Genomic DNA, 24209 nt, shown 5'->3' on the forward strand with positions numbered 1-24209 from the left:
CATAGACATTCATTGCACAAGCGTTCTGTTCGGGGGGGGGGGGGGGGGGGGGGGGTGCGGGGCGATTTTAAAAAACCACACGCAGCTGAAAAAAGTAAGAAAACGTACGCAGGGTGAACGAGCCTCAACCTTTATCTCTCTCTGCAGCCCAGTGTGTCTTTCCATCAATGTAACGTTTCTCTCCATCTGCCTCCCTAATATATGGCTGTGTCAGAAGAGGAAAGAAGAATAACCTGAGGGTGCCACTGACCCACACCAGCCTCATCAAGAGCTGCTGCAAACAAGATGTCTGTTTCCCTTCAGCTTCCAGCGATTCCTTAGCTGTGCTCACACAGACATGACAGCCTCATTCTCTATCTCTCATTCACTTCCTGGTTAGAGGATACAGAAGAGGAGGCAGCTGATAATGACGTGGTGGAGAGAGTACCTCTGAGCATGCCCGAGTTTTCCCACAAGCCCCGCCCACGCATGGGAGGAGATAACATTACATAGACAAACATTGTGCTCCAGAGCCTCCTACAGATCCTGGAGAAGATGGCGGCTCCAGGGTGAGACCTGGAGGAGAGAATAATCCACTAGGAATGTCCAGAGACCTGAAGGTGTGTCCATAGTACTGTTTATGTGTCTGGCTGGCTGGACTATAGTTATATTTTAAGCTGTAGAGTAATTACTGTCTTAAATGTTATTATAGGTGGTTTATTGCTGCTGAGTCGCTTGTCCTTTGGGAGTGATGTCAGGTAAAGGTAGAATTACCCATTCATAATGATTTTGATGAGATCAGACAATTGCAGGATGCAGTCTGATGGGATTGCTGCTGTGTAAGGGTGCACACACACATGCAATTTTGATTGGCCAATTTTACCAATACCATGTAATAGGAGAGGCTACCTATACAATCTGTTAATAGTATCAAAATATATTGGCTGGTATACCTCATGGAGGTAGTAAAATAGGTCAGTGATTGGCCAATCAAAATTGGATGTGTATACCAGGCTGAATCCTGCTGCTTTGAATAATAAGCCTGTGTATGAACATGTATCATGTTCATTTAATTGGCGTTGCCAGGTGTGGAAACATGATGTCACTGCTGTCATGGGCTGACTTATCAAAGCTGGAGCAGAAACAAAGTAGCTGCTTATTGCAACCGATCCCTAATGCCCTTTCATGTCCCTCCTTTTTTTTTTTTTTATTAAAATAATTGTAGATTCACCAAATAACACAGTAACCAAGCAGCTTGGGGTGACCCAAACTACAAGGAAACTATAGGGGACTGAAAGAGACCGAAAAACCCTCCTATATATGATGGAAGAGAACCAGTATTTAATGCTGCTCTGTATATGTGATCCTCTTTAGCTACTTGCCCTTAGAGAACGCTAGTAGGTGACCAGGGCACAAATATCAGAGTCAGCATAGCCCACCTGTCACTGCAATGGAGAAGGGCTGCTACAGAGAGATAGGGAGATTGTGCTGATTTAGGAATACTAGTAGTCAGACGAGGTCTTTTTTCTATACCGTATGTACCTTCTGCACCACTTCTACCAAAGCAGAGTACACACGTGAGATAATTCTCTTTGGAAAATGAGGCATCTATTGGCTGCCAGGATGGTTTCAATGACTGCTCATTTTTAATGTTGGGTACACACTGCAATTTCCTGTCAGATTGGCGGTCAAATCGATAATTTCTAGCAGGTCCGATCAGATTTCTGATCGTTTTTATGATTAATATTCCGATAACTTCTCAACAAAATCAATCAGAGAAATGATTGGAAGTCAAATCGGACCTGTTGGAAATGATCAATCTGACGAGAAATTGCATGGTGTGTACCAGGAATTACACATGCAAATGATTGGCCCATGCAAAAGATCCAAGAAATGTATTTGTAGTCCTAACTTCTTCCTTCTTCACGCTTGCGCTGTTGTCACAAATGATGTTGAAATATCTGCCGATCTCGTACACAACTTGCGGAAAGGACAGTTGTCGGCAGAAAAAAAAAAATCAGATTTTGACAGATTGAGATACAAACCTGTAGTTCAGCAGCAGCGCTGTACTAGGGACAGCCGTGCCACCTGGGGGACAAGAGAGCGATCGGCTTTCATAGGCAGAAGCCTATGACAGCCGATCGCCAGGATTGGCCGACTGGGGGGAGGGAGGGGTTTGCTGGGGAAAAAAAAAGGAAACATTAAGGGCTCGTTTCCACTGCAGCGAATCCGCATGCGTTGTCCGCATGCGGATTCGCACAGCCAACACAAGTGGATGGGCCTGTTTCCACTTGTGCGTCATGCGGAGCGGTTTTGTGTGCGGGGAAAATCTGCACGGCAGAGCCGTCAGAATTCGCACACCGCTATGCGATTCGCATTCAATGTATTTAATAGGGAAATCGCATGCGGTATTGGCATGTGTTTTTTTCCCGCGATTTTGCATAGGAAGTAATGTTAATTTACACAGGCAGTGACATGGTTAAAATTGCATACCTACTACCCTATGCGAAATCGCGGGGAAAAATGCATGCAAAATCTCACCCGCATGCAATTTCGTCTGCGGTGATTTCCCGGCGATTCCGCAATGCTATAGTGGAAACGAGCCCTAAAAATAACACAAAAGCACACACATAAATATCTATTTAAAAAAATAATAAACCGGGGGGCCATCAGACCCCACCAACAGAGAGCTCTGTTGGTGGGGGGAAAAGGGGGAATCACTCCTGTGCTGTGGTGTTTGGCCCTGTAGCTTGGCCTTAAAGCTGTAATGGCCATTTTAGTAAAAATTAGCCTGGTCTTTACGGGGGTTTGGCCACTGGTCCTCAAGTGGTTAATGCAAATTTTAATTGAAAACGCATGCATTTTTGTGTATTTTTAGAAGTATGCAAATTTAACCATGTGAGTGCCTGTGTGCTTTTTACACTAATTTTACATGACAACGTACGTGAATTCGTATGGAAAATTTGCATAATGAAAACGCATGCAATTTTCCTATTAATAACATTACAGGCCAGGCTAGTGTGCGAGTTCTGATGGCTCTGCTGTGTAGATTCTTTTTCTGCATAGTCCACCACACAGATTTCCTGACCTATGGAAACCGGCCTATTGACTTTACTGGGTATGTGAATCTGCATCTACAAGTTCTAACTAGTGATATGACTTTCATAGGACCCAATGGAAGGAAAGCCTGTCATGCCCAACGTGATTTCATCCTCCATGATCGATTTAGTAATTATTACGGCAACAGCACACAAGCACTGTACAGACATGCTGCTCAGCTGTAGCCACGCAACCTGCTCTGCTCTACAGAGAGGTGGGAGGGATGAGTGAGGCCGGGTTCACACTAGAAACAGCATTTTTGCTGAGGTGAGATCGGACTATCTGAAAGCAATGCCAAAAAAGCCTTCCCAGATACCTGCGCTAATGCGCTGTAATGGGATGCATATATGCTAATGAAAGCCTAAAAGAGTCTCTCTAACACTCATTTCCTGTGGCAAAAATTCGTATTACAAGGAGGCGTCCTGAAAAAGTGCTCCCACGCATGTGCGCCACAACGCGAACGCCGACCAGTTTACTGAACCATAGACTTTCATTCACTGCGGCTAAACGGGGTAACTCAACACACCAGTGTGAAAGGGGCCTCAAGAGCTAGCAAATGGTGTCTGGCAGGAGGCAGAACAGTGCGAAACAATAGCGCACACTTGTCGTAGGACAGCTGTATCGTGTGTTCGAGTTTTGCGTGTGATGATCACAAACGTTGCCTCTAACAACGAATGTTTAGCACTCATATGTAACCGCCATGAACTTGTCCATTAGCTCTGCAGAGCCAGTTTCGCTGCATATTCTGCTAGCATGCTTGAATTGTTGTTGTAACTGTAAACTTGCCTTTGTTTTTAAAACAAAGCAGTTCTATGCTTGCCCTATAATTGGACAATTCATCCGTTTTCCAAATGTATTCATAAATGGCAGAGGCTGAATGACGACAAAAGCTGTAAGGAGATGAGAGGAACAATGCCTGTTTTTTTTTTTTTTTTTTTTTTTTTTTTTTTTTTTGCTGTAATTGGCAGCTCTGTTTTTAGTTGAACTATTAAAATTGCACCAGAAAGAACAACAATGTTGTGTAAATCATAGAAAAATCACTTTGCAGTATATTTGTTCTGATTATTTTTTTTAGTGGAATAGGGTTGTAATAGCTGGTGCAAGTCTCCTATTGCAGTTGCAGTCAGGGATGGTTCTAGACTTTCCGCGGCCCGAGGAAAACTTGTGAGGATTCGCCTCTCCCCGATGTGGAATGATCGCACAGCACCCGACAATTTCCTCTGCTTCATTTATTGTGCTAACATGACATACTGCATCTCAACACACAGTGAGTCTGTGACAAACACACTGCTCACCCTCAGCCACTCCATTCTTCCTCAGGAAGGTACACACAGTACAAACATGCTGCCCCTGTAATCTCTGTGCCTGATGCAGATGTTTCACCGTGCTTCATGAGCGAACCGGCCTTGGTTTCAGTTGTCATCACAACTGCATAAATCTGTATTGCAGCCAGCTACAAATTCACTAACCTGGGTTTAGACACTAACGCTAGGTACACACTATGAGATTTTCTGGCAGATTTAGGGCCCATAAACACTTAAAAGCGCAAAACGCCTGCAATTACTAGCGGCGATTTGTGGGAGTGTTTTTTTTTTTTCTGCGACTTCATGCGGAAAAATCACTGGACACTGCAGCGATTTTTCTGCGATCGCGTTTAGCGCTTCTATAGCACTGAAATGCGATTGCCGGGAAATCGCCTGAAAATGGTGCAGGCTACGCGTTTACGTTTGGCGATTTGCATTAATCGCCGACAATTAATGCAAGTCGCCTAAGTAAGAACGGGCTCATAGGGTATTATAGCATTAGCGCTTTAAAAAGCGCTAGTGCTTGAGCAGTTTGCCGAAATCGCCGGCAAAACGCTCTAGTGTGAATGGGGCCTTTCTGTCAGATCGAATATTTCCAACATGTCCGATCTTATTTCTGAGCATTTTCCCATCAATTGCCTACGGTATTGAAGTGAACAGAAAATGATCGGACATGTTGAAAATAATCGATCTGCCAGAAGTCTCATAGTTTGTTCCTAGTATTAGGGCCCCTTCCACACGGGCAGCTGACAAGCGGTAAATACACAGCCTGTCAGCTGCTCTCCTGCACCGCACAGGCACTAACAGGCTGCCCCCCCCATGGAGTGAAATCTGAGCGCAGCCGTGCTCAGATTTGGCATGTCGCGTTCCGCCGCCGCCCATTGACTGCTGCAATTCTGCTGCATTTAATTGCACGCGGCCAGACGGCAGACTGAACTGCTCGGCAAACGTGCAGTTCAGCCGTCCATCTGAAAAGGGCCTCAAGCCTGGAACCCAACAGGAGCTATCAGCAATCACTGGTGATTGGCAAAGCAATGCCAGAGTGGAACCGGGGGGGGGGGGGGGGGTAGGCGGGGGGTGTTTGGGCGTTCCACTTGCAGCGTTGCAATCGTACAGTTACCACAAATCGGTGCATTTTGGGAACAATCGCAACAGTGGCATCAGTGCCAAATTCCCATTGCTCCAGAAATCGTGGTACTTTAGCCTTGCGATTTCCCTCAAATCGCTCGTAGTGGGTCCCAAGCCTAAAGTTTCCACTGACTTGCTGCTTCCATTTCAGAAACGCATGCAGCGCCTGTGCTGATGTGATTTTTCATCTGAAGCACATGGCTATGGGGATTTTGGATGCGTTGCGCAGAAAACTGCAGCAGCGTTTTTTTTTTCCTCGCACGCGGTACAGAAGCAGCCTATTCAATTTACTAGGCTGCAACTCTGAGGGCTGGTGCACACCAAAACCCGCTAGCAGATCCGCAAAATGCTAGCAGATTTTTAAACGCTTTTTTTTATTTTTATGAGGCGTTTTGCTAGCGTTTTGCGGATTGCTGCTGCGGTTTTCAGTATAGTAGATTTCATATATTGTTACAGTAAAGCTGTTACTGAACAGCTTCTGTAACAAAAACGCCTGCAAAACCGCTCTGAAGTGCCGTTTTTCAGAGCGGTTTGCGTTTTTCCTATACTTAACATTGAGGCAGAAACGCATCCGAAATCCAAAAAATGCCTCACCCAGGCATTTTTCGTTTCTGCAAAACGCCTGCCGCTCTGGTGTGCACCACCCCATTGAGATACATTGACCAAGCAGATCCGCAGCCGCAAGCGGATCTGAAAACGCCCAAAAAGCCGCTCGGTGTGCACCAGCCCTGAGAGTAGGAACTCACTAGGCAGGAACGCACCAGGAAAAAACGCGGATGTTTGCGTTCTGCAATGTTTTTAAAAACGCTGGTCTTGCTGCATATTTTTCCGAAACGTATCTAAAACGCGCATAATGATAACTGTGACGCATAGGTATTGAGTTTTAGTGCGTTTTGTTTTTGTTTTTATAAAACAAAGTTTGATGTATTTCCTGTTGCCTTCCTAGTGATTTGCATTGAAAAACGCATGCAAAACACATACAAAATGCATATGCGATTGATATATGTGAACCTCAAATGCTAGGAAAATGCATGTGCAGAACAAAAACGCAAACGCGCGTAAAATGCAGAAATCTCATATGCAGCAAACAGCTACCAAAACTCTACTTTTGCCTTATGGTGTTGTGAGTTGCTTACAGTGTATCACAATCATAGCTGCCTATGTAACCACTAGGAACACTTGTAACCAGCTTTGGATTTTTTTATCTTTTATTCTAAAATGTTGCGTTGATACAAAATGGCATTTTTCCTTGGCAGGCTTTTCCAGTGTAGGGAAACCTGTAATAAAGGAACCACCTTAAAATCCTCCCTGAACAGGCCAATACCAGTTGTTAACTCTGCAAGTCTAATGTAATCACTGCCGAAAGTCAAATGGATGTTCAAGGTGATTGACTTTCAAGCAGAATAGATTGTTGTGTGCAGTTCGAACGTTTATTTATGTGCAGAGTAGTAATCAGCTTTCATACAGCTCTTGCCAATTTTTATTTTTTTTTTATATAAAACAAAGTGGTCAATGAGATTTCTGAGTTGATGCAAATGTTATGCTAACTTTAGACCTGGAACCCACTAGAGCGTTTTTTTGAGCATTAGGGAGCGCTTTAAATCGCCAAAATGCTCTGCCAATGTAAATTGATGAGACAGATTCCATTACAGCGATTGCAAACATGCAAATCGCAATCGCAGGACATGCAGCATTTTGGGAGTGTTTCCATTCTAATCAATTGTATAGGAGCAGGGAAATTTGCTCCCAAAATCGCTTGCAAAATGCTACAAATCGCTAGCGATAGCGCTTTTTAGTGAGCTCCAGGCCTTACTCAGATTAATCCAGCTAGTAAATGGACAAGCTTCATTTGACAGGTCCATTTCCAAACTGCATATGTGAAAAGCAGAGATGGTTAAAGGGGAACTCCAGACAAAGTATGTACTTCCTCTTAAAGGAGTACTCCAGCGGAAAAAAAAGTAAACAGTTAAAATATGACACAACTGACAGGTTTTGGACTAGTCCATCTCATGGGGGATTCTCAGGGCTTTCTTTGTTTACAAAAGCTTTTCCTGAACGTCAGTTTAACTGCCAAAATGGTAAGATGCCAGCCAGCCTTCCTACATGTTTGAACGCTATTTTGACAGTTCAGGCTGTCTCCCAAGAGGAGATGAACTAGTCCAAAACCTGTCTGTTCTGTCAGATTTTAACAACTTACTTTTTTTGACGGAGTGGTGCTTTAAGCCGGATAGTGGTGGAAGGATTAGAACCACAGAAATGCAGTTTTGAATGTTATGAATTTATAATATTACAAAAACGCTTGGTTGTTGCAATATTAGAATGGAAGACCGGCAGATCAATGAGGGTGGCTTCCTCCCTGCAAGGCCTGCTGAAGATCCCCCCCCCCCCCCCACCTGCAGCTGTCACCTGAGAGCAAGGCTCAATGTTGCCATGGTGATTTGAACAATGGTGTTCCCACCCATTACAACGCCGCCCTAGAGACTGACAGTGATTGTCATTTTTTGCTGTGCACAGTGTTTATGATTGCATGGCTTTTGAAATGGGATTTTGAAAATTGTACCTAATAAGTGTTTCAAAGCAGTCCTGTGGCCCTGCACTGGTGTGCTCCTCTGCATGGTGAGGCAGCATGCAGTCCTTTACAGTAAAACAAAATCCTCGCCCTGTGCTGTGTACTGTATTCCACAAATCTACTCAAAGCAAACCGGAGGTTGGAAGTTACATGTGCATTGTGGGATACCCAGGCCAGTAGAAGAGGCGGCAGCTCCAAACCGCTATCCACTGTCTCACTTAGGCCCGGTGCACACCAAAAACCGCTAGCAGATCCGCAAAACGCTAGCGGTTTTTAAAGCGTTTTTTTTCTTCTTATTGTGAAGTTTTGCGGTTTACAGATATTGTTACAGTAAAGCTGTTACTGAACAGCTACTGTAACAAAAACGCCTGGAAAACCGCTCTGATCTGGTGTTTTTATCAAGTGGTTTTTGCGTTTTTCCTATACTTAACATTGGAGGCAGAAACTCCTCCGAAATCCAAAAAAGGCTGCAGCCCGGGAGTATGCGTTTCTGCAAAACGCCTACCACTCTGGTGTGCACCAGCCCATTGAAATACATTACCCAAGCGTTTCCACATCCGCAAGCGGTTCTAAAAACTCTACCAAAACCGCTCGGTGTGCACTAGACCTTAAAAAGAATGCTTTCGGCAGTATGGGCAGGAAGGGCAAAGACTCCATGCTTTTAACTGCGTGCCGTCAGTGAGCACTTCGCTGTATGCATCGCGCCACACACATGTGATGTGACTTTTCCCCTACGTTGTGATCCTGTTTTTATAGGATGTGTGACAACACACCCGTGCGAGACTAGCTTTAACCTTCCTCTGACTAGTAGAAAAGCCCTGTAAAATGTCAACAATTCCAGCTGCAACAGTAGCTAACTGTATGCAGCTTGTAACTGGGCCAATCAAAATCAATGGGGTTGAGCTTTTTTTTTTCTTTTGCTTGCCCACTTGAGTACTAGCAGTCTCTGGCCCCTTAAGGACCAGAGACTACTGGCATGAAAAACAGGGCTCACCGACAGACCCGTTGCTCTCTGCTCACCTATCACTGAAGGAATTTGTTCCCAACCAGCTCACGGAGCTTTACTGTCATATAGACGGCAAGTTAAATGGGCTGCAGCGGCGGGAGAGCAATGTTATTGGCAGGAGCGTGCAACAGGCTTTTTGAAATCTACGTCCTGGCAGGGATAACCTGTTCCAAACAGGGTGCAGACTTCAATTAGCCTGGCCTGGAAGCGGTTAATGCAGTTTCTTTATTAGCAGTTGCCTATTAAAGAGAACCCGAGGTGTGTTTAAAGAATGTTATCTGCATACAGAGGCTGGATGTGCCTATACAGCCCAGCCTCTGTTGCTATCCCAAACCCCACTAAGGTCCCCCTGCACTCTGCAATCCCTCATAAATCACAGCCGTGCTGTGAGGCTGTGTTTACATCTGTAGTGTCAGTCTCAGCGGCTCTCCCGCCTCCTGCATAGCTCCAGTCCCTGCCCCCGTCCCTTCCCTCCTATCAGCAGGGAGGGAAGGGATGCAGGCGGGGACTGGAGTTCTGCAGGAGGCGGGGAGAGCAGCAGACTGACACTATAGAGATAAACACAGCCAGCTCTGACAAGCTGTTTGTCAGCAGCGTGGCTGTGATTTATGAGGGATTGCAGAGTGCAGGGGGACCTTAGGGGGGGTTTGGGATAGCAACAGAGGCTGGGCTGTATAGGCAGATCCAGCCTCTGTATGCAGATAATATTCTTCAAACCCACCTCGGGTTCTCTTTAAGTCTCGATATGAAGTCTTGTGTGTGTGTAGCTAAATCACCACAGGTGTTAGGCATTTACTAGATTACACTTTCAAGGTCAGCAAAGTCACAGGTGAGCTATTAAAAGAAAGGGGTTGTAATTTTACTCATAACTGAAGAAACAAAAAAAGAAAAGAAACAAACACAACAAAAATAATGATGCAAAGTAAAAACATCACATCTAAAAATGTAATAAATCAATTGCTTTAAAGAGAACCCGAGGTGGGTTTGAAGAATATTATCTGCATACAGAGGCTGGATCTGCCTATACAGCCCAGCCTCTGTTGCTATCCCAAACCCCCTAAGGTCCCCCTGCACTCTGCAATCCCTCATAAATCACAGCCACGCTGCTGACAAACAGCTTGTCAGAGCTGGCTGTGTTTATCTCTATAGTGTCAGTCTGCTGCTCTCCCCGCCTCCTGCAGAACTCCAGTCCCCGCCTGCATCCCTTCCCTCCCTGCTGATAGGAGGGAAGGGACGGGGGCAGGGACTGGAGCTATGCAGGAGGCGGGGGAGCCGCTGAGACTGACACTACAGATGTAAACACAGCCTCACAGCACGGCTGTGATTTATGAGGGATTGCAGAGTGCAGGGGGACCTTAGTGGGGTTTGGGATAGCAACAGAGGCTGGGCTGTATAGGCAGATCCAGCCTCTGTATGCAGATAACATTCTTTAAACACACCTCGGGTTCTCTTTAAGAGTGCATTAAAGCCACTTGTTTGTTTGGTCTTGGAACACAAAGAACTGAACTAACATATCAGAGTCGGTGTAGGCAGAGAAGAGTCCATCTTCGTTTGCAGCTCCTCTGAAATTGCCCCTGGTGCTGTGAAAACCGGCAAATCCATGAGAGGAAAGTGTCAGATGTGTAAGGCAGAAAAGCATATATTACACAGAGGAAATCTTGCAGGCTTCGTTTATAGGAACTATAGAATACATTAAAGACTACAGAAAGGGAAGGTTTGGCGAGTAGGCAGTACATTTTTTTTTTTTTTTTTTTTTTCTATATATATGAAACTCCACCATATCGCATGCCTGGGACCTTCAGGGCCCATTCTCACCTGAAGTCGCAAAATGCTAGAGCTTCCCGCTAGATTTTACCCCGATTAGCACTGTAAAATCACTGTACACTCTCGCGATTCCCGATCGATCGCGATCAGTGCTTTTTTTTAAGCACTGTATCGTGATTGCTCCAGAATTGCAGAAGAATGCGTTTAGCGATTGCCGCAAATCACTCACGATTGGCTGCAAACGCAACAGTGAGATCACTGCCATTATGCCTGCTGGTTAGCAGGAATCACCCGCTAATCGCCCAAGTGAGAACGGGCCCTTAGTAAAAGCAAATGAGTAGTGTTGATATGTTCGCATTTGGACTGCCATTCTGAATGATTTGGATCACAACCTGACTTATTACATATTTGGACTGTGGCAGGCGGTGTCTCTGTGGCCACCTCCTGCCGCTGCTCTCCACATCTCTGGTACTTCCTGCTGTGAAGGCAGCAGCCAGAGGCGGTGACCAGGGCGAGTTAACGCCCTGCTACTGTCCCCATGTGTAAAGATTCAATCATCACCCCCTAACTCTGGTACAATGCATCGCACCAACACGGGACATAGTGCAAATGAAAGCCAAGATTCTCACCAGATGATATTTGTAAAGGGGAGTAAATATCTTTTTTAAAGAGTATCCAAGATGAACTTTTTACTCATTGCTTAATTGTGTTCCTTTCCTATAGTTTATAGGGCATTCCTCAAGCCAAATACTTTTTTGTTTTTGTTTTAATACTCTAATTCCCTATAAATTAAACAAGCCTCTTCCACAGCTTTTTCAGAGAGCCAAGGCATTTTCAGACAGTAGCAAGGGCTTGTGGGAGCTCAGTCTAGGCAGGAGGAGGGGGAGGTATTACTAGTTAGAGATTTCAGAGGAGGAGGGGGAATTAGGTTTTCACAGGCTGAGTGCTGAAGATGCAGATAAGCCTGCCTGTGTAATGTTTACAAACAACATGGCTGCCTTCATTGTATCACAGCAATAAATAATCCTAAACTGTTGAAGCTGTTTGCAGCTAGATTTGCTGTGTAAACTATCTAAACTTTAGATAATAGACAAGTTACTTGTTATAGTTAGTTTTTCATCTCGGATCCGCTTTAAGTAAGGCGCAGTCAAATTTAGTAGCTGGTATAATGTATTAGAAATCCACTGCTGTGTTCCTGTGGTGGTTGTGTTTTATTTACCGTATTTATTTATTTTTTCCCCCAACCCAGATCAAAGTGTCTAATTAGTTCTAATCAGCTCAGCAGGTGTGAATAGACTGCAGGGGCACCACTGCAGAACTCTTCCCTAAGCTCCATACTCACCGCTCAACGGGTCCAGCGGTGTCCCCTTGATGAGCTAGCGACGCTTCTTCCTGTTGGCGGGTTAAGCACGAGGTCATACCACGCACATGGTGGCGCGAGCGAGACTTCCAGCGATCGCGGTACTTTGCGCAGTGTCGTCAGGCATCTTAAAGACCCGATCTGCCAGTCTGTAGTCAACGCGCAACGCTAAGCGACGTTCGCAATTGTGCACCTGTACCTACCTCACGATGTCATGTAAAAATCGCTGGTCGGGGTAAATCGCCAGGTGGGTACATAGCTTTACAGTAAACATCCACAACTGAGTACCTAAGCACCTCAGGGTGACCCAAATCCCACTAAATGCTATTTTTTTTTTTTTTTTTTTTAGTATTTCCATAATCTGTCATGAAGAGGTGTGTTTTTTTTTTTTTTTTTTGTTGTTTTTTTATTTATTTATTTATTTTTTTAAACATTAACCCTCCTGGCGGTATAAAAAATTCCGCCAGGAGGGAGCGCAGCAGTTTTTAAAAAAAAAATTATTTATTGGTACTTATCCGTTAGCCGGGCGCATCCGGCAGGTGGCGCTAATTACTATTCCCCCTCCAGGCCGACATGGATAGTAGGGAAAGATGTAACTCTGGTGGAGTTTTGTCGCCACCTGCCGGATGCGCCCGGCTAACGGATAAGTACCTATTTATTTTTCTTATATCATGTAGCGAGCCCAGCTATCGCTACATGATAGCCGCTGCTCAGTGGCATCCCCCCGCCCGCTTCGATCAGGAAATCCCGTTCAAAGAATGGGATTTCCTGGAGGGCTTCCCCCGTCGACGGGGCGGGATGACGTCGGGACGTCATTGGGAGGTGGGGGGGGGGGGGGGGGCGCAGAGCGCGACGGAAACCGGCGATTGAGCGCGGGCGGCGGCGATCGGTGTGCTGACGCAGCTAGCAAAGTGCTAAGTGCTAGCTGCGTCCAGCAAAAAAAAAATTACGCGAATCAGCCCAGCAGGGCCTGAGAAAACCTCCTGCGCGGCTTACCCCGAACTACGTTCGGGGTTACCGCCAAGGAGGTTAAAGGGAAGGTTCAAGCAAAATAAAAAAATTAGTTTCACTTACCTGGGGCTTCTACCAGCCCCATGCAGCCATCCTGTGGCCTCGTAGTCACTCAGGCCTGGTGCACACCAAAAAACGCTAGCAGATCTGCAAAATGCTAGCAGATTTTGAAACGCTTTTTCTTATTTTTATGTAGCGTTTCAGCTAGCATTTTGCGGTTTTGGGAAGCGTTTTTGGTGTAGTAGATTTCATGTATTGTTACAGTAAAGCTGTTACTGAACAGCTACTGTAACAAAAAAAACGCCTGGCAAACCGCTCTGAAGTGCCATTTTTTTAGAGCGGTTTGCATTTTTCCTATACTTAACATTGAGGCAGAAACGCCTCCGCAATCCAAAATCTGCAGCAGCCCGGGAGTATGCGTTTCTGCAAAACGCCTCCCGCTCTGGTGTGCACCAGCCCATTGAAATACATTACCCAAGCGGATCCGCACCCACAAGCGGATCGCAAACCGCAGCCGAAACGCTCTGGTGTGCACTAGGCCTCACTGCTGCTCCAGTCCCCCGCTGGCAGCTTGCCGACCTCGGAGATTTTTACGCGTTACTGGTTCAATGCGTAAATTTTTACGCATTCAACCGGTAATGCGTAAAAAATGTATGTGGTAATGTTCCTGCACTAGCGGGAATGCGTAAAAATGTACGCAATGCATCCCGCCGAGGTCAGCAAGCTGCCAGCGGGGGACTGGAGCAGCAGTGAGTGACTACGAGGGCACAGGATGGCTGCATGGGGCTGGTAGAAGCCCCAGGTAAGTGAAACTCACTTTTATTTTGCTTGGACATTCCCTTTAAAGGTTATGCTATGGCTAATCTTTTTAGAGCAGAGGAAATTCTGAGTTTAGGGCTGGTGCACACCGAGCGGCTTTTTGGGCGTTTTCAGATCCGCTTGCGGCTGCGGATCTGCTTGGTCAATGTATCTCAATGGGGTGGTGCACACCAGAGCGGGGGGCGTTTTGCAGAAACGAAAAATGCCTGGGTGAGGCATTTTTTGGATTGCGGGTGCGTTTCTGCCTCAATGTTAAGTATAGGAAAAACGCAAACCGCTCTGAAAAACGGCACTTCAGAGCGGTTTTGCAGGCGTTTTTGTTACAGAAGCTGTTCAGTAACAGCTTTACTGTAACAATATATGAAATCTACTATACTGAAAACCGCAGCAGCAATCCGCAAAACGCTAGCAAAACGCCTCATAAAAATAAAAAAAAAGCGTTTAAAAATCTGCTAGCATTTTGCGGATCTGCTAGCGGGTTTTGGTGTGCACCAGCCCTAAGTTCCACTTTAAAGGGGAACTGAAGAGAGAGGTATATGGAGGCTGCCATGTTTATTTCCATCTAAGCAATACCAGTTGCCTGCCTGTCCTGCTGATCCTCTGCCTCTAATACTATTAGCCATAGCCCCTGAACAAGCATGCAGCAGATCAGGTGTTTCAGACTTTAAAGTCAGATCTGACAAGACTAGCTGCATGCTTGTTTCTGGCGTTATTCAGATACTACTGCAGAGAAATAGACCAGCATGGCTGCCAGGCAACTGGTATTGATTAAAAGGAAATAAATATGGCAGCCTCCGTATACCTCTCACTACAGTTCCCCTTTAAATAAATCCCCATCTGTTCTGCTAGGAATGTGTTTATATAATGTACATAATCATCTGGAAACCATACAGTGCAAGGGAAGAGCATAAGTGCTTGTACAACATTTTATAAACCTCCAATCAACATTTCTCGAAAGAGCAGCAAATAATTAGCCCCACTAGCAATAATGGAAAGGGGGGGGGGAAGGGGGGAGCAGTGAGACGATAAGGTTATTAAACATTACATGCTTAGTAGACAGCCATTGCTTCATCCGGAATACATAGAATATTTGGTGCAGTTCCTTCTCTCCATTCATTATCGGGCTGGAGTTGTATATCATCACCTGGTGCTTTTACATTTGACCTCTACTTTAGTGTGTTCTCTTCTCTTGTATTCAGTTAACCCTAGCTGGGGTTTAGGCCTCTTTCACATTGGGACGTTGCGTTTTGATGCGACATTATAGTCGCAACACAAACTAACAACGCAACGTCCCAAAACTGTCACAACGAAACTCTATGCCCTGTTATCGTTGCATACAGTAGAGCATACATGCAATGAAAAGTATGCTTCCAGGTCATTACTGAGCATGTGCAAACAGTCTAACAGAGCTAATAACGTGTATAACGCACAGCATGCAGCACTTTCTAATAACACTACACGTTACACACTAAGGCAATGTGTGCACTGCGAATGTCGCACAGACTTACTATTGCTGTGCGTTAGTCAACGTTAAAGGTTTTTCTAACATGCGACTTTAATGTCGCACTGTGAAAGAGGTTTTGAGGTTTAATTTCACCTGGGGCTTCTTGCAGCCCCCTGGAGTCATCCTGTGCCCTCGACATGCTTCTAAGTCCCTCCAGCCAGCAGCGGCGACCCCCGCAAACCTGGCCCTCCAGCTGCCAGTCGGAGACTGCTGTTCATGCACAGAGCTCTCTTGGCCGCGAGAGCGTGATGACGGGTGATCGTAGCTCTGGGCCGCACATGTGCAGTAGCTAGCGACGAGCCAGCTTTGTGGGGCTTGCCGCTGCTGGTTGAAGGGTCTCAGAAGCATGTTGTGGGCACAGGATGACTCCAGGGGGCTGCAAGAAGCCTCAGGCAAGTTAAACTATTTTTTGACTTAAGCTTTCCTTTAAAGGACACCTGAGGTGAAAATAAACTTATGAAATAAGCAATTGTATCTATCCTTCTCCTAAAAATTACTTTTTAATATATTCCACAGTTTTCATTTCTATTTCAATCTATTTTTAAGTTTTTATGGTTTTGTTTTTGCTCAATGACACATACATTGAACTATGCCAGAGCTAAAAATCTATGAACTATTGACCCTTTCTATCTCTCTCCTGCTCTCACAAGACATTTTCTGCTAGGAAAGTGTAATAGTTGTAATTTATCCAGGGCTGTGGAGTCGGAGTCGGGGCAATTTTGGGCACCCGGAGTCGAGTTGAAGTCGGAGCCGTGGTTTCATTAACTGAGAAGTTGGAGTCGGAAGATTTTTGTACCGACTCCACAGCCCTGAATTTATCAGTGAGGGTCACACTGTAGTCTGACTTGGACAGGAATTGGCACTTACACACCCGATGGTTGAACTCTGTCTTTTTTTCAACCCAAATAACTATGATTAACTCTTTCAGGCAGTTAAAAGGGAAAAAAAAGGAACACAGCATTGTCATTTGTGTGCTTGGCACTGTACATACACATGTCTATCTCATCATGTCACATATCACATCGGGTATCCTTTAAAGGAATGTGTATAATTGCACCTTCCTTTAAAAATCACTCTGAAAAAGTTGCAATTGCATTTTGCAGTATGAACTAAATCTTGAGACACACATCAAGTTTTGATTAGACAATCATTGGGCAATGTTACCACCTCCATGTAGTATGACTGCTTACTTACACAATCAGCTCATAGTAATCCATATCTGTTCACCCTCATACTACATGGATATACTAGAATTGGCCAATCAAAATTGGAAGTGGAATAGATGTATTCAATCGTGATTGGCCAATCACTGGCCTGTTTTACCACCGCTATGTAGTACGAGAGTTTACACGTAATCTGCTCATAGTATTCAATATCTGTTCACCATCATACTACATGGAGGTGGAAAAATTGGTCAGTGATCGGTTAATCATAATTGAAAGTCTGTACCATACTTTAGCCTGGTACACACATTTAATTGATTGGCCAATCACTGACTAATTTTACCACCTCTATGTAGTATGATGGTGAACAAATATTGAATACTATGAGCAGATTATGCAGGTAAGCTCCCATACCTCATGGAGGTGGTAAAATTGTCCCGTGATTGGCCAATTGTAATTGAAAGTGTGTACCAGGCTTAAAGAGGAACTCCAGTGAAAATAATGTAATAAAAAAGTGCTTCATTTTTACAATAATTATGTATAAATGATTTAGTCAGTGTTTGCCCATTGTAAAATCTTTTAAATCCCTGATTTACATTCTGACATTTATAACATGGTGACATTTTTACTGTGGGCAGGTGATGTAGCTGCTGCATGCTTTTTTGGCAGTTGGAAACGGCTGTAAACAGATATTTCACACAATGCAACAAGTTTCACAGACAGGAAACTGCCAGGAGTACCTCGGTACTCAGTTTCTTGTGGGAGAGGTTTCACCACAATATCAGTCATACAGCACCCCCTGATGGTCTGTTTGTGAAAAGGAATAGATTTCTCATGTAAAAGGGGGTATCGGCTTCTGATTGGGATAAAGTTCAATTCTTGGTCGGAGTTTCTCTTTAAGTTATCATTGAGGGATATTTCTCCCGGTACTATCAGAATAAATCTATTGCTGTGTGTGTTTTTACCTGTTTGATATTCTACCCTTGAATGGATACATTTTGATTGTTCTTAAATAATGAGATGGGTCTTTTCATGGCGAGGGGTTCACACTACAAGGATTAATGCATGCTGGCATCACTGTGGAAGCTGGTTGCAGTAAAGTGAATGGTTCCTGCCAGCTTATGTAATTAAAGCGGTGTACATACCTAATTGTCATTGTTCAGAGCATTACCTGTGTTTTATGGAAGCTGGCACAGGATTTCAGTGTTGTATTACATTTGGCCTCTGTTCCGATGTTTATGGACTCTTTGTACTTTGCAGGTTACAAGCATAGCTACATTGTCACCACTATGGCTCAGTTCGGAGGGCAGAAGACTCCTCCCCCATGGGCCACCCAGTATACAGCAACCGCTGTGTCTCAGCCAGGTAAGAGGGCGTTTTGTGTTGTGTGGTGCTTCTGCTCATTCCACTTGTAATGTAATTCTCATTCTCCCGCACCCCTTCATTTTTGTAATGTTAGGTGTGATGCTTGCCTGCAACTACAATATTTCAGCAGCGTCTTTATTTATTAATCTCGTTATTACAAACATGGGTGTAACAATGGCTCCCCGTGATCCCCTTTGTGGAGGCCCAGTGGATAAGGTGGCCCGCTTATGTGACCAATTGCAGTGGTAAATTCAGAGCATTGGCAGCTGAGCGTTACACATGATCTGTTCCCAGCAGCAGGACAGGTCCTCCTCACTCCTCTAAAGTGTAGCCACACCCCCTAGCAGCCAATTGCCATGTGGCTTAGAATGCCCGTCACATGACAGACGGGAGCTGCATGGTGAGAGGAGTAAGGAGGACCTGTCCTGCTGCCAGAAACCGGTAATTTATAACGCACCGCAGCTATTCCGTAATGTTGTGTAGGTTGGGAATTATTAAATTTTTTGGGAAAGGAGCTAATAGATAGATTTCAAATGGTGTTTATAGGTGACATTTGGCAAGGTTATAAGGAAAAGCTAAAGGGTACATTTACATGTGGAGTGTGTACAGGTGTCCCCAAGCTCTTTCAAAGATGTGGAAGGCTAAATCTATAAACCACAAGCCACACCTGCAGCATATGCACAGCGGCAGTCCATCAGTTATTACCACAAGCCACAACTGCAGCACATGCACAGTCGCAGTCCATCAGGGATTACCACAAGCCACAGCTGCAGCACATGCACAGCGGCAGCCCATCAGTGATTACCACAAGCCACAACTGCAGCACATGCACAGCGGCAGTCCATCAGTGATTACCACACGCCACAACTGCAGCATATGCACGGCGTTGGTCCATCAGTGATTACCACAAGCCACAACTGCAGCACATGCACGGCGTTGGTCCATCAGTGATTACCACAAGCCACAACTGCAGCACATGCACAGCGGCAGTCCATCAGGGATTACCACAAGCCACACCTGCAGCACATGCACAGCGGCAGTCCATCAGTGATTACCACAAGCCACACCTGCAGCAAATGCACAGCGGCAGTCCATCAGTTATTACCACAAGCCACACCTGCAGCACATGCACAGCAGCAGCCCATCAGTGATTACCACAAGTCACAACTGCAGAACATGCACAGCGGCAGTCCATCAGTGATTACCACTAGCCACAACTGCAGCACATGCACAGGGGCAGTCCATCAGGATTACCACAAGCCACAACTGCAGCACATGCACAGCAGCAGCCCATCAGTGATTACCACAAGCCACAACTGCAGCACATGCACAGCGGCAGTCCATCAGTGATTACCACAAGCCACACCTGCAGCACATGCACAGTGGCAGTCCATCAGTGATTACCACAAGCCACAACTGCAGCACATGCACAGCGGCAGTCCATCAGGGATTACCACAAGCCACACCTGCAGCACATGCACAGCGGCAGTCCATCAGTGATTACCACAAGCCACAACTGCAGCACATGCACAGCGGCAGTCCATCAGTGATTACCACAAGCCACAACTGCAGCACATGCACAGCGGCAGTCCATCAGTGATTACCACAAGCCACAACTGCAGCACATGCACAGCGGCAGTCCATCAGTGATTACCACAAGCCACAACTGCAGCACATGCACAGTGGCAGTCCATCAGTGATTACCACAAGCCACAACTGCAGCACATGCACAGCGGCAGTCCATCAGTGATTACCACAAGCCACACCTGCAGCACATGCACAGCGGCAGTCCATCAGTGATTACCACAAGCCACAACTGCAGCACATGCACAGCGGCAGTCCATCAGTGATTACCACAAGCCACAGCTGCAGCACATGCACAGCGGCAGTCCATCAGTGATTACCACATGCCATTAGTCAATTAGATACAGAGTCCTCCTCAGTAAGCCAAATAGAGCAATTCCTGACCAAATAGTCTCCGTATCATGCTCCGTGTCCAGTAAAAGTATAATCGGCACCTTGCAGCATCATAATCCTCTACACTGCTGTGCATAACTTCAGTACAGCATATCGCATTGAGCTCATCCAAGTCAAAGAGATAAAGTAGGACGCATACGTCACTCAGGAAGGTGGTGTAGGATCTACCGGCAAATCTCAATCTACCTAATGGGCACCCTGCCATACATGATATTAGTGTGTCTCATACCTCCCAACTTTTTAAGATCAGAAAGAGGGACACTTTAAGACATGCCCCTGCCACGCCCCAACCACACCCCTCACCATGCATATCACAGAGAATTCAGAACCAAAAGATGTAGTTTTTTAACAGTACTATTCCGTTAGCCGGGCGCATCCGGCAGGTGGTGTTAATCACTATTACCCCTTCTGGCCGCCATGGATAGTAGGGAAAGATGTAACTCTGGAGTTTTATCGCCACCTAGTGGATGCGCCCGGCTAACGGAAAATAACCGCTTTATCATTCAAACCACACTGGTCATTTCAATCATTACTTTTTCTTCAATTTATTGCATTTCAAAATAAGAAATATATCAATTTAATTGATGGGAGTAAAGGTTAGTGTCAAACATTTTTCAGCAGAAAAATTCATACCGGTATATTAGCACTGATCTGTACATCAGTCCTGAAAGAGGGAGAAAGAGGGGCAGAGGGATTTGGTTTCCAAAGGACTGTCCCTCTGATAGAGGGACAGTTGAGAGCTATGGTGTCATTTCTGCTCAGGGTAAGGAGGAGCAGAAGCCCGTGCATTTACTAAGCAGTCGGGAATATTGAGCAGAGCAGATGTGAGCTCTGTGGTTAGGAAGGCTTCTTTGAGGCCAGAGTTGTTTGTCAGTTTGTGTCTTGATGGGAAGATATTTATTTTAATGTGTTGAGTGGTGAGCATGAACAGGTTCTGCTATAGCGGTAATCTCCTGAGTGGCATCACCGATGACAGATCGTGTGAAGTGGAGATATGCTTAGTTCGCAGATGCTGATGTGGCTGTTACTGAGGTTGTGGTCATTGCTTTGGAACGTTTGGCTCTTTATCATTTCATTTTTGTCATGGCTTATTATATTATGGTTTTGGCACTAAAAATGGGGAAATGGGAAATGATCTAATTGACACAAATAAGTGATAATAGTTTTAGAAAGTTTTTATCTGAATGCTTAAAGCCAATGCCTAAAAGCAAATCTGCCACACACATTTCAGGATGTGTTTATGAACAGGTGCAGGCAAGGGATTCTGGGTGCACATCTTTGCTCTTCCTTTTCCTGGGTTTGAATCTCTGCTCTTCCTGTTCAGTAAGCCAGCAACAGTTAGGAGACCTTGGGCAAGACTCCCTAACACTGCTACTGCCTATAGAGCGCATTCTAGTGGCTGCAGCTCTGACGCTTTGTGTCCGCCAGGAGAAAAAGCACAATATACTGTAAATGTTCTGTGTCTTGTCTAATTCTGGGACATGCTTGTAAACCAGGCTGAGGGCAGCACCCAGATCGGGCACCAGAATCGACCAATATTAAAATCCCACACTCATACCAGTGTAGCCAATAGTTGTTTATATGGAGTGGATTACGTCACCCTGTTATAAGAAAAAGCTGGTGAAAAGGGCACCGCTCAGCTCTGAGATTTGGTGAGTGAGTAATTTGGGCGCCGGAAAAAGATGGAGCCCACATTTATGATTAAAACTATGTAATTCAGCCGCCAGCAATAGCCCCCTCCTGAGGTGCAGTATCGGCTCTCCGCTTGGAGATAGGCGGAAATGGCAATAGTCATTCACGCCGCGGGATTTTGCCACGGCAGAGTGAGACTTTTGGCTTCACCCTGCGCCCAAATTTCCTTTTGACTTCATGACATGGACACCCCGTTAAAGCCATGCTACAGCAGCAGTGACAATGGTCCATTGACTGTGTATTCACCCTCACAGACTTAAGCTCAACACACACCATACAATCTTGGTTGTACAGATTTACCAAATCTATGTAGTAGATGGGCCAACAAATTCAAAATACCTTGAATGATTAATTGGATAAGCTCTTATACTACATGAAAGTGGTAAGATTGAACAACCAAGATTGTATGGTGTGTGTTGAGCCTTATTCTGAAGTATTTTTTGCAGCTGGCCAGATTATTATCTTGTATTGCACGCCCTGATAAAGGGACCCTACAAGTTCTCAAAACAACCAGAATCATCCAGACACTCCAGGAGGCCCTCAGCTGGCTGCAACAATCACGGTCTCTAATGCTGGGCATACACTGCTTGTTTTTGTGCCGATCGTGCGCGCGGATCGATCCCCGCTCGTCCCCGCGGGCACTTCCTTCTCAGTGCTTCATTTTTGTCTATTGTCCGCCCGCGGGGATCGAGCCGGGAATCGATAACCCCCCCGTGCGATCGGACATGTCGGAAATTATTAATCGAGCCATCAGCGGCTCGATTTGATAAGAAGAATCTGGGCCGTGTATTCCCAGCATAATAATCTTTAAAAGAACAACTGTATAGAGAGGTATGTGGAGGCTGCCATATTTATTTCCTTGTAAGCAATACCAGTTGCCTGGCTATCCTGCTAATCCTCTCCCTTTAAAGGGGAACTGAAGAGAGAGGTATATGGAGGCTGTCATGTTTATTTCCTTTTAATCAATACCAGTTGCCTGGCAGCCCTGCTGGTCTATTTCTCTGCAGTAGTATCTGATTAAAACCAGAAACATGCATGCAGCTAGTCTTGTCAGATCAGACTTATAAGTCTGAACCACTTAAACACCTGATCTGCTGCATGCTTGTTTAGGGGCTATGGCTAATAGTATTAGAGGCAGAGGATCAGCAGGGCTGCCAGGCAACTGGTATTGTCTAAAAGGAAATAAACATGACAGCCTCCATATACCTCTCTCTTCAGTTCCCCTTTAAGGGCCCGTTTCCACTACACGCAGATTCTGCATGCAGAAAACTGACTTCAATGAATGCCTATGGGAAATCTGCATCAGAAAAATCACGTTCAGTGGAAACAGGCCCATAGACATTCATTGGAGTCAGTTTTCTGCATGCAGAATCTGCGTGTAGTGGAAACAGGCCCTTATACTTTTTAGCCATAAACCCTGAACAAGCATGGAGCACATCAGCTGTTTCTGACAATGGACTCTATTCACAAAACTTCTCATAAATGACTAATTTATCACCTAATTAATAAAAATAACATTTCAGCACATTTGCAAGCAAAATAATCACTCAAAGTAAGTTGTTCCTGATTAACTTAATTTCTGTATTACTTTACTTACCTTTTATTATATTCTTGCTCTTTTTGGGCTTAAAAATGAAACAGGTGAAAAAGCTTTGTGAAACATGCCCAATGTCTGACAAGATTAGCTGCATGCCTGTTTCTGGTGTTATTCAGAGTCTACTGCAGCCAAATAGATCAGCAGGGCTGCTGGGTAACTGGTATCTACTGGAAATAAATATGGCAGCCTCCATATTCTTCTCACTACAAAAAATCCTGTAACGGCAAAAAGTTCACCTGGGGGGGGTACTCACCTCGGGTGGGAGAAGGCTCCGGATCCTACCGAGGCTTCCCCCATCCTCCTATGTCCCATGGCGGTCTCGCTCTGGCCCTCTGAACAGCGGGGATGTAAAAATTTACCTCCCCGGCTCCAGCGCAGGCGCAGTATCCGCTCGGAGATGGGCGGAAATAGCCGATCGCTGTCGGCAAGTCTCCTGCGCAGTAGAGCGGACCGGACAGAGATTGGTTATTTTCGCCTATCTCCGTGCTGAGAGCCGCAACAGCGCCCCCCGCTGGAGCCAGGGAAGGTAAATATAGCAAGCCTTGTCAGGTTTGTCGAGCGATGATTGCAGGAGACTTCGGGGGAGCCAGAACCACCCCTGCCCCCCCCCAGAAGAACTTTTTTTGTATAGAGTATCTTCAGCTATCGCAGAACTGTTTTTGTATAGAGTATCTTCAGCTATCGCAGGACTGTGGAGTATTGGCCGAAAGTATTGGGTACCTAAAATGTTCCGACGCCTAATAAATTTCATCTGTAATAAATATCAATTGTTCTATTACCCAGTCATAATACATTACTTGTGTATACAGTGATATGAACATTTAGTCAACAAAAAACCTAGATATAAGCTAATCAAAAAACAGTTAGTTGTG

At 45.3% G+C, this 24209-nt stretch overlaps 1 protein-coding gene across 2 annotated transcripts in view; it reads left to right on the top strand.

Moving 5' to 3' along the window:
- The first annotated feature begins 479 nt into the window (after positions 1 to 479).
- The window catches only part of CCAR1 (cell division cycle and apoptosis regulator 1), a 111369-nt gene continuing 87639 nt past the window's right edge, over positions 480 to 24209 (top strand). The window contains exons 1-3 of one of the 2 annotated variants that reach the window (XM_068257674.1): positions 480 to 599; positions 692 to 737; positions 17967 to 18071. In XM_068257674.1, coding sequence (XP_068113775.1) covers positions 731 to 737; positions 17967 to 18071 — 112 coding nt within the window. In that variant the 5' untranslated portion in view covers positions 480 to 599; positions 692 to 730. The remainder of the gene's footprint in view (positions 600 to 691; positions 738 to 17966; positions 18072 to 24209) is intronic. The other variant, XM_068257675.1, reaches the window with a different exon arrangement.

Source organism: Hyperolius riggenbachi, chromosome 10 (assembly GCF_040937935.1).
Source record: "Hyperolius riggenbachi isolate aHypRig1 chromosome 10, aHypRig1.pri, whole genome shotgun sequence".
Taxonomy (NCBI): Eukaryota; Metazoa; Chordata; class Amphibia; order Anura; family Hyperoliidae; genus Hyperolius; species Hyperolius riggenbachi.